Below are 11,635 nucleotides of genomic sequence, written 5' to 3'. Positions count from 1 at the left end.
CATATAACTAATGCCTACATACAGTATACACAGACAATACTGCCATACTATACGTATAACTAATGCCAATATACAGTATACACAGTCAATACTGATATACTATATACGTAAGCAATGCCCGCATGCAGCATGCACAGACAATACTGATATACTATATACGTAAGCAATGCCCGCATGCAGCATGCACAGACAATACTGTTATACTATATACGTAAGCAATGCCCGCATGCAGCATGCACAGACAATACTGTTATACTATATACGTAAGCAATGCCCGCATGCAGTATGCACAGACAATACTGTTATACTATATACGTGACGTAAGCAATGCCCGCATGCAGCATGCACAGACAATACTGTTATACTATATACGTAAGCAATGCCCGCATGCAGCATGCACAGACAATACTGTTATACTATATACGTAAGCAATGCCCGCATGCAGCATGCACAGACAATACTGTTATACTATATACGTAAGCAATGCCCGCATGCAGCATGCACAGACAATACTGTTATACTATATACGTAAGCAATGCCCGCATGCAGTATGCACAGACAATACTGTTATACTATATACGTAAGCAATGCCCGCATTCAGCATGCACAAACAATACTGTTATACTATATACGTAAGCAATGCCCGCATGCAGCATGCACAGACAATACTGTTATACTATATACGTAAGCAATGCCCGCATTCAGCATGCACAGACAATACTGTTATACTATATACGTAAGCAATGCCCGCATTCAGCATGCACAGACAATACTGTTATACTATATACGTAAGCAATGCCCGCATTCAGCATGCACAGACAATACTGTTATACTATATACGTAAGCAATGCCCGCATGCAGCATGCACAGACAATACTGTTATACTATATACGTAAGCAATGCCCGCATTCAGCATGCACAGACAATACTGTTATACTATATACGTAAGCAATGCCCGCATGCAGCATGCACAGACAATACTGTTATACTATATACGTAAGCAATGCCCGCATGCAGCATGCACAGACAATACTGTTATACTATATACGTAAGCAATGCCCGCATGCAGCATGCACAGACAATACTGTTATACTATATACGTAAGCAATGCCCGCATGCAGCATGCACAGACAATACTGTTATACTATATACGTAAGCAATGCCCGCATGCAGCATGCACAGACAATACTGTTATACTATATACGTAAGCAATGCCCGCATGCAGCATGCACAGACAATACTGTTATACTATATACGTAAGCAATGCCCGCATTCAGCATGCACAGACAATACTGTTAAACTATACATATAACTAATGTCATTGTAAAATTATTACAGACAATGCAGCCATACTGTACACATAACCAATGTCACCAAACAGTTATGTGTGCATGATGCCTTATGGCACCTTCACATGGTTATAAGGCTTGTTCCCTGTATGTTGTGGAAAAGCTTCTCTCAAATGGATCCATAGGCTGCTATTCACTGGACAGAGGTCAAAAGAGCGCCCTCTTAGCCTGCGCTCACCGATAAACATCAAAGTTGCAATTTGTTTTGCTGCTGTATGCAGTAGTGTGGCCCTATCCAGAAAAAAAATCATACCACACATTATACTTTTTTTTTTTACTATAAAGTGTCCCTCCAATGTTGCTGTGATGATAAGGTGGGCTTTGGCGCAGCTCCCTGTTGGACAGTTATATTTCTGAGGAAACTGCATGAGACCCAGCCAGTTTAGTGCATATAAAGTCCTATAAATTAGAATAGGAATTGCACATGATACCTGCTGGGCATCATACGGTTACCTTGGCCACACCACTGCCCAACATGGAGTTGGTCCATGCGCCATGCGCGCGCGCTCCAGAGATGAGTCTGACGCCCATAGAGAATGATGGCTTTAGTCATTCTCTATGGGCATCAGACTTATCGCTGGTAATTTGCATGCAGCGCGAGCTCACCTTCCGGCGCCGATATCTCCGTCCCGGTGACCGGGACCAGGTCGCGTTGGGTGGGCTCTGCACCGCAATGCCGGGTGACATGTTCCCTATAAAAGTGCAGTCGGGTTGTAATATGTACACAAAAATACTCATGTAACCCGCTCATGTAAAAGCAGCCTATACATATACATCCAAGGACACAATCTGCAGGACCTAGTGTGAAAGCAGCCTAATGAGGTGGATTACGGCTGCAAGACACCATGGTTTAAGTCAGGGATGGGGAACCTTCGGCCCTCCAGCTGTTGCAAAACTACAATTCCCATCATGCATGAACAGCCAAAGGCTGGGAATTGTAGTTTTGCAACAGCTAGAGGGACGAAGGTTCCCCATCTTGTACCCAATCTTGTCTCCAGCTCGGGCAGGGTTTTGCTGCTCAGTTTCATTAAAGTGAATAGAGCTTAAAGGGGTTGTCCAGTGAAAATATTTTTCTTTCAAATCAACTGATATCAGAAAGTTATATAAATTTGTTATTTACTTCTATCAAAAAAATCTCAAGTCTTCCCATACTTATAAGCTGCTGTATGTCCTACAGGAAATGTTGTTTTATTTTCAGCCTGACACACTGCTCTCTGCTGACATCACCGGCCGAGACAGGAACTGTCCAGAGCAGGAGAGATTTTCTATGGGGATTCATAGAAAACTGAGACAAAGTTCCTGTCTCAGCCAGAGATGTCAGCAGAGAGCACTGACACGGACATTTCCTGTAGGACATACAGCAGCTGATACATATGCGAAAACTTGAGATTTTTTAATAGAAGTAAATCTATATAACTTTCTGATATCAGTTGATTTGAACGAAAAAGATTTTTGCTGGAGAACCCCTTTAATTGCAAACCACACCTGAACTGGAGACAAGAGTCGTGTTGTCTCTAAAAGGAAGTGGCCATGTTTTTGTAGCACTGGATAACCCCTTTAACCCCAAACACAACACAGCCCCTCCCCCCCCCAATAATAAAGATGCATTACATTCCCCATACACTATAAAACATTACATAAAAGTGATCAAAAACACAAATCCTATACATATTTGGTATCGTTACGTCCGTAACGACCCAATCTATAAAACTATATCAATAATTATATCGCACGACACACGCTGTGAAAAAAAAAATAAAATAAAAAAAACAGTACCAGAATAGCTGTATTTTATCAATCCACTTTAGAAAATACGTCATAAAAGAGATCAAAAAGTCATATACATATAAAACTTGGTATCAATAGAAACTACAGATCTTCCCGCAAAAAATAAGCCCAAAACCAGCTCTGTCACGCAAAAGATAAGAACGCTATGGATCTTGCAATGTGGCGACAGTTTTTGTGGGTTTTTGCTAGGAAGATAGTTTCTATTGAGCCAAAGTGGTAATAGTTAAAAAAAATATACAGATGTGGTATCGCCGTAACCGTAGTGACCCAGAGAATACATGTATTATGTTATTAGTGACCGCCGATACGGATTTTTACGGCGATCACTAATGGGCTCTATTCTGCTGCCATCAGCTCTTTATGGCGATGGTGCAGAATAGTGCAGCAGCGCCGGTAATGCCCGCAGCCCCCTCCTCTCAGATATCGAAGGTAGCTGAGGGGTTGGGGCAGAGTGTGGGGTCAGTCCCGGCAAGTCCCCTCACCGGCGATCGCCGTTATTATCAGTATAACGGCGGCCACCGGTAACAGACATTGCCAGTTTAGCTGAACGCTTTCATCTCTTCTCACCGTGAATCCACAGTGAGAGGAGATGAAAACATGCCCCCCCCCTGTCCCCAGAATTAACCCTAGTGACCTGGCCACTGACCCTCCCCTCCCTGGGCGGCCATCTGATCCAAGATGGCCGCCGCCATCACTGTGAACATACTCTGTTCACAGTGATGGATTCCTAAAAATGATCAAAGCTTCATTCTCTCCACCACCGGAGGTGGCAGAGAGCATGGGGCAATGATCGGTGACCACCCGGTGTGGTCCCAGTACCAGTGACCAGTGGTATATACTATATACCACTGATCGCTTGTTCCAAATGGTGCCGGCACTTTTTTACGCCTGTCACCAAAGTCAAGTGCCCTGGATTACCCGTAGCCACCCTGGATTACTTGTAACCACCCCAGATTACCTTTAACCACCCCAGATTACCTGTAACCACCACAGATTGCCTGTAACCACCCTAGATTGCCTGTAATCTCCCCAGCCCATAACCATCCCAGACAGCCCATAACCATCCCAGACAGCCCATAACCATCCCAGACAGCCCATAACCATCCCAGACAGCTCGTCACCACCCCAGATTGCCCGTCACTACCCCAGATTGCCCGTATCCCCCCCTGATAGCTCATAACCATTCCAGACAGCCCGTAACCACCCCAGATTGCCACAGACTGCCTGTAACTACCCCAAATTGCCTGTAACCACCACAGATTGCTCGCAACCACCCTAGATTGCTCGCAACCAGTCCAGATTGCCCGTCACCACCCCAGATTTCCCGTCACCACCCCAGATTGCCCGTTGCAACCCCAGATAGTCAGTGAACACCACCAGATTGCCCGTCACCACCCCAGATAGCCAGTGGACACCCCCAGATTGCCCATCACCACCCCAGATAGCCAGTAACCACCCCTAGATAGCCAGTAAACACCCCAAGATTGCCCATAACCACCCCATACAGCCAGTAACCACCCCAGATTGCCCGTAACCACCCCAGATTGCCTGTGACCACCCCAGATTGACCGTAACCACCCCAGATTGGCACAGACTGCTCGTAACCACCCCAGATTGCCCATAACCCCACCAGATTGCCTGTTGCCACCTCAGATAGCCAGTAAACACCCACATATTGCCTGTAACTAAAATGACACTCCTTCTCTTCTGAGCCCTGCTGTGTGCCCACACAGTGCTTTATGCCCACGTATGGGGTACCGTTCTACTCAGGAGAACCTGCGTTACATATATTGGGGTGAGTTTTCTCCCCTGTTTCTCGTGAAATTGAGAAATTTCAAACTAAACAAACATGTTATTGGAAAAATTCTATTTTTTCATTTTTACTGTCTTCTTTTGAATACCTTCCTCTAATACCTGTGGGGTCAAAATGGTTACCACACCCCAAGATGTATTCTTTGATGGGTGTACTTTCCAAAATGGGTGGACTTTTGGGGGGGGTTCTATTCTGTTGACACTACAGGGGCTCTGCAAACACACCTGGCACTCAGAAATTTCTTCAGAAAAATCTGAACTGGAAATGCTAATATGCGCTCCCTTCCTTCTGAGGCCTGCTGTGTGCTCATAAAGTGGTTTACGCCCACATATAGGGTACCGTTGTATTCAGGAGAACCTGCGTTACATAATTTGGGGTGCATTTTCTCTCATGTTTATTATGAAAACAAGATACTTTAATCTTAACAAATATATTATTGGAAAATTTCTATTTTCCATTTTTTTCCGGCCTAATTGTGAATACTTTCCTCCAGCCCCTGTAGGGTTAAAATGCTCATTATACCCCTAGATTAATTCTTTAAGATGTCTAGTTTCCAAAATGGGGTCACTTATGGGGGTTTCCAGTATACAAGCCTCCAAAATCAACATAAAAAGAACTGGTCCCTAAAAAAATCAGTTTTGGAAATTTCATGAAAATTTGATAATTTGCTGATATATTTCTAAGCCCCCTAAAAAAGTGAAATATGTTTACGAATATGTTTATCTCAGAATCGCTAGCATACGTTAAAGCATCACTGAGCTATAAGCGCATAAAGTGAGACAGGTCAGATTTTGAAAAATGAGCCTGGTCATTAAGGCCCAAACAGGCTTGGTCCCAAATGCGGTTCATGGAAGAAACAGAGTGCTGCACCTCACACCTATGGCTGATACTAGTGCCCCTAGGCTAAATAAAAAACACATCAGAATTTTGTGTATGAATTGATCAAGCCATACTGCCCCATGTACCATCGTGCAGGTATCTGATACACATGGGTCCCTACACTAAGTCCACACCGTGCCAGTCAGTGGCCACCAACCCCGCAGGCACGCACAGCCAGGGAACGGGGGCCATGGGACGGCCCTGCGACCCCCATGCCACAGGACCAGACCCAAAAACACCACACCAGAACCCGGCCAGCACCGCCGGCGGAGAAGGTCGCCCCCAAGCAGCACAAGTCTGGATAAGGAATTACACTCACCATAGCTGCAGCAAACAGAATGGGAAAAAACAGGAGGGATTAAAACCATGTGCACTCAGGTGTCTCCTGCTAATTGCGGTCATGTGGGTCTCACCAGGAGGAGTGCAATACACGGAGAAAAGAGAGAAACAAAATGCGGTTCAGGGAAGAAAAAGAGTGCTGCACCTCACACCTATGGCTGATACTAATGCCCCTAGGCTAAATAAAAAACACATCAGAATTTTGTGTATGAATTGATCAAGCCATACTGCCCCATGTACCATAGTGCAGTGAAGTTAAGTGAACCAAACCCTGCTGACCATAGAGTCCTATGGTGATATTGGTTCTGTTTACTTGAACTGTTTGCTTGTGTCTCTCACCCATAATACAGCTTTCTTTCAATAGTCTACATGACGCTTCAGTCTATAGGCTAGATTTTTTTTTACTATTGTGTTTTGTCCTTTTTAATCCCACAGACAACAGTGTAAAGCGCAGCCTGCTGCCTTCCATTCATAATCTGTATTTGTGCTCTGCTTCTATCTACCACTAAAGGGCGAGAAGCATCTTTATCATAGAGTCTCAGATAAAAGACTGTCTGCTCAGCCCGATACCACAAAGTTTCCGGCGCCCCGGAAGTACTCTTCTGTGATTGGTCGGAGGTCAAGCCGACAGCCAATCAGACGCGCCGCTGATGTGGTTCGGGAATGCTGATGTGTGCTCCCGGCTTCCCTGACTGTTAGAGCCATCCAGCGAGCGCGGCCTCATCATGCCTTACCACCGCACCTGGGAGGAGTTCAGCCGGGCCGCCGAGAAGCTTTACCAGGCCGACCCCATGAAGGTGAGAGCGGGGTGTGAGGCTGGGGAGCGGGGGGCTCGGCTATAGTGGTCACTGAGGTGTGACTAGGATTTGGTGAATTCTATTATGTAGTCGCCATTACTCCCAGTCTAAATACCCTGAGCCTTGGGATAAAGAGAAGATGGCTCCCTAGGCTGCAGATAGAGAGCACCCCCTATAGCCAGAGGCATGTAGGAGCCCTAGGATCTTATGTAGGGGGGCGACTGGTCATGTGACCCTAGCATGGCCTCTTAAAGGGGTATCCCACAATATTAGTGTATGGCTATATGTATTGTCCAACTGCTGAGACCTCAAGATTGAGGAGACTTAAAGGGGTTATCCAGGATTAGGAAAAAACACAACTACTGGAAACAGCTCCACCCCCGTCCTAAGGTTGTGTGTGGTATTACTATTCAGCTACATTCACTTTAATAGGACCGAGCTTCAAAAACTACAGCCAACCTGAGGACAGAAGGGGTGCTGTTTCTGGAAGTAAGCGGCCATGATTTTCTAAGCTTGGATAGCCCTGCAGTTCTCAAGAGAAATGTTGGTGGCAGCAGAGGAGTTTGCACTAAAATTATTATGTGAAGAGGTTTCCTAGGATAATAGTTTTCGTGCAATAAAGTTGATGCTTTCCCTTCCTGTGTCTGGCTGCTCATTACTGCGCCTAGACTGAGGCTGTATTCACATGTCTGTAGGCTTGGGCAGCATATGCATGATATAGGATCTGCATCTTTAGTTGTCACAGACCAATTTAAAGGGGTTATCCAGCACTACAAAAACATGGCCACTTTTCCCCCTACTGCTGTCTCCAGTTCAGGTGCAGTTTGCACTTAAGCGCCATTTACTTCAATAGAGCTGAGTTTCAAAACCCCACCCAAACTGGAGACAACAGTAGGGGGAGAGTGGCCATGTGTTTGTAGTGCTGGATAACCCCTTTAATATCATGGATGTGTGAATGGGCCAGTTAAATGTATGGGTCCATAGTCAGAGCCTAATACCTCCTTCTCTCCGTAGGTCCGGGTGGTGCTGAAGTACAGACACTGTGATGGGAGTTTACGCATTAAAGTCACAGATGATGTAGTGGTAAGTATAAGTTACTATAGATGATATAGGGTCTGACTCCTGCACTGTACACCCTGCAGAACTTATATCCTGTACTGAACTAAAAGGAATTGTAGAAAGGACTTGGTTTGTTTTGGTCTACTCTTGTGTCACATTGTTTCTAATCAAGAAGGAATACAAACCTTTCCACCTTGTGAATAACCATTGTAATCTGTAACATATTTGTAAGTCTCTTCATTTACCAAAATGACTCCTTATTCCAGAACAACAGCTCTAAGGTCTTGGCCTATAAGTCTTCCTTCTCTACAAACTGCTGTTCATTGCCTATGCGGGTCAGCCTGTCTCCAGTAATTGAGACCCCAGATTGGAACGCAGGAAAGTGGGGGTGCAGCTTTGCTTATTTACTGTGCAGCAGAGAGCCGGACTGTGCGCATATATCCTGAGCCTGTCTGACTCCTTCAGAGGGTTCACACTGTGTCTGAAAAGTAAATCAGGGCTTCCTTCTTTTATTTCTTGACTGTCCATACAGTTCTGGACAGCTGTCCCTTGTGAAAATACTACTGCTTTATCATCTACCCTAATCCCCGATGATCTGACATTGCCAGGTCTCTAATGCTCAGACATGTTGATTTTCAACTCTCTAATCCTTTTGTTTTCAGAGGAATAAGCCTCTGCCAGAGCTGTCAGGCTATGGCTCACCACCTCCTTCCTCTATGGAGAGCAGACAAACATTTGGCTGGGCTGTGTATTCATGTGTATGGAGACCTCTGTAAAGAGAGCTGTTGGTGGAATTGCTTGGCTGATCGCTATTATAAGTATAAGGCCACCTTGAGGGGATTACTGTTCCATGTTAACGATATTCTGGAAATTTTATTGTAGTTTCATCTACATCAGTGCAGATAAGTCATAGATGTACAAGAACTTACCGTCCTGCTATGAGTTATTTTGCAGTAATCATTTTTATTGTTCTAATACAGCAAACTGAAAAAAAGGAAAAAGGGGGGCAGGTGGGGTGGGGCTGCACTGGGCGCAGGAAAATAATAATGTAAATTTACCAGTCCCTGTACCTCCGTATCGTCGCTCCTGGGTCCTGCTGATGGCCACCAAATGTAATGTTTGGCTGGAATCTGGGTAGGTCATGTACCCGGCCCTTCCGGCTGCAACGTCACAGCCGACCAAGCCAGTCAGTAACTGGAGCGGTGTTTGTCTGTTTACAGATCACACAGCTGTGGATGCTTACCTTCTACAGTGCGTCTGTGATCCTGCTCTCACCCAGTCGCTGTGTCTTCAGGCCCTGCCTCTTTTGGCCTGGAGGAGGCAGCCTGAAGATACAGTGGCTGGACGGGAGAACCGGAGAAGTGGATGCTGGAGTAGCACAAGCAGCAGCGCACTAAGCAAGAATGCACTACTGTGTGATCCAGAAACTCCACTTCCCCTGTCTTCTATTCTTGAGACAATAGGGAGGCAGATGGAAGATCAGACTGCACAGGGATTTTGTAGTCTGTCACCATGGAGACATATGGGGGTCATTTTTTAACTGAAGTATATGGTTGTATAGATGAGTTATAGTTTCCCTTCTCTTCCAGTGTTTACTCTACAGCACGGATCAAGCTCAGGACGTGAAGAAGATCGAGAAATTCCACAGTCAGTTGATGCGACTAATGGTTGCGAGGGAATCCCGCAGCACCTCCATGGAAACCGACTGAGCTGGGGAAAAGAGAAAAGTCGTCAATTTGTTTTTACTTTTTTATTCTTTATTTTTCTGTGCTCCACGAGGAAGGAGAAAATGACTGATATATAAAAAGGAAAAATGAGTAAAAAAAAAAATTAAAAAAAATTATTTATCGTTAAAAAAAAAAAAGTCCCGTTTATCCGCAATAGTAGAAAGTCTGGAAGTTCTATGCTTTCATGTGAAAGCTGCTATTTATTTTTGGTAATAGATCAGGATATGGGAATTCTCCTGTGGATGCTTCACCCCCCAGAGTAAGTAGGAATTAGGGGCGAGATGTTAGAAAATCTTTTTTTTCCCCCCCCTTCATATAATGCCTTACAAAGAGTTTGTTTCCAGGGTGATTTCCAGAACATTAAACGTTACTCAATCAACGTATAATTTATATTTTTTTTGTTGCAAACAAGAATACGTATGTAGTCAGGACCTTGCAAAGATTCACGCTCACCATCTGTACACTATGGGACCTGGACCTATTTGAGAGTTTTATTCCAGCTGGCATTGACTGGAAAGTTTGGAATATTTTTATGGGTTTTCAATAAATGTGAATCTTAAGTAGTTGATGCTTTTATGTATTGGAGTGTGTGACTGAAAACTAGGATTGGGGCTTGGCCGTATAGACAGGCTTTAGCATTGCTAGGATTGTGATGTTATGGACTGAATGGTAGAAGGGCGGGGGGGCTTTTAGTGCAGCAAACTGCCTCCCAGCCACATACATAGCACTGCAGGAAAGCAAATAATGTGACTTTTTGGTTTTTGGCCTCCATTTCCTCAAGGGGTTGTTAACCTCGACATAGGTGCAGGTGGGACCCCCAGCCATCAGATACTTTTGGTATGTCCATAGTCAAGAATCCGCTTTAGGGTGCGTTCACATGTACAGGATCTGCAGCAGATTTGATGCTGTCTTCAGTTATTTAGATCAAATTTGCTGCGATACAGTGTGTGTGAAGCTACCCTCGGTGTCTTTCCAGGGTTATAATGTTAAAGGCCTTGCCAATATCTGACTGGTGCATCTGCTGCATCCATATTCTGCCAGTGGTGCCACAAGCCATGTAGTAGTCGTAGAGAGTCTTGCAGCTCAGCTTCTATTGCTGTGAATGGGAGCTGAGCTGCAGTGTCCTATCCCACCACTACACAGTAGATGGCACAGAGCATCCAGTACTGTTTGCTCTGTATGGGTGCTGGTGGTGTTGCTCCACCAAGCAGTTGATTGGTTCAGAGCCCATTGATCAGACATTGGTGGCCTATGCTGTAAGTGGCAATTGGGCATCAGGAGGAGGCTGTGTTACAGCGTCTATGGGCCATCCAGAGGGAGATCCACTCCCTCTGACCCCCACGCGTCTGGGCTGCTATGGTATAACGATCAGGCCCCTGGCAGGGGTCTATTCGTTTGAATGAGCTGTCAGCTGTAATGCTGATAGCTCATTCACTATATAATGCATTACAGCACAGATCATGTGCTGTAATTATATATATATATATATATATATATATATATATATATATATATATATATATAGTGTTTGTGTGAAAGTAAAAAACAAAACACACACACACAATGAATAAGTCAGATAAATCATCCCCTATAAATAAGATACACATATTTGGTATTGCTGCGTCCGTGATGCGATGTGTCCGTCTATTAACCCGTTACATTAATTATCCTGCCCGATTAGCGCTGCAAAACATAAAAAAAACTAACTTTTTTTTTTTTGTTAATCCCACCCCCTAAAAATAATAGTGAAAAGCTATGAAAACCTCACATGTACCCAAAAGGTGTACCACATAACATAACTCATTGGCGAAAAAATAAAAATATTACTGCTCTTACAATATGCAAGTATAAATGCCATAAACTGTCACAAAAGCTATATAAAAT

The 11,635-nt window shown here is 44.5% G+C and overlaps 1 protein-coding gene across 1 annotated transcript; it reads left to right on the top strand.

The window, feature by feature from the left end:
* The first annotated feature begins 6,791 nt into the window (after positions 1 to 6,791).
* On the top strand, positions 6,792 to 10,314 carry SRP9 (signal recognition particle 9). Its single transcript, XM_069954455.1, has 3 exons — positions 6,792 to 6,965; positions 7,980 to 8,048; positions 9,614 to 10,314. The coding sequence occupies exons 1-3, from the start codon at positions 6,894 to 6,896 to the stop codon at positions 9,731 to 9,733; spliced, it is 261 nt and encodes an 86-aa protein (XP_069810556.1). The 5' UTR covers positions 6,792 to 6,893; the 3' UTR covers positions 9,734 to 10,314.
* Positions 10,315 to 11,635: the final 1,321 nt, after the last annotated feature.

The sequence above is a fragment of the Dendropsophus ebraccatus genome, chromosome 15 (genome assembly GCF_027789765.1).
Source record: "Dendropsophus ebraccatus isolate aDenEbr1 chromosome 15, aDenEbr1.pat, whole genome shotgun sequence".
NCBI classification, from domain to species: Eukaryota; Metazoa; Chordata; class Amphibia; order Anura; family Hylidae; genus Dendropsophus; species Dendropsophus ebraccatus.
The sequence above is the reverse complement of the archived record's forward strand: the minus strand, read 5'-3'. Positions and strand labels throughout refer to the sequence as shown.

Bases quoted from the DNA above. Each gene is read 5' to 3' on its own strand.
- SRP9 (XM_069954455.1), top strand. From the start codon at position 6,894: ATGCCTTACCACCGCACCTGGGAGGAGTTCAGCCGGGCCGCCGAGAAG. The intron at 6,966-7,979 runs GTGAGAGCGGGG...TTCTCTCCGTAG, and splicing joins ACCAGGCCGACCCCATGAAG to GTCCGGGTGGTGCTGAAGTA. The intron at 8,049-9,613 runs GTAAGTATAAGT...CTTCTCTTCCAG, and splicing joins AAGTCACAGATGATGTAGTG to TGTTTACTCTACAGCACGGA.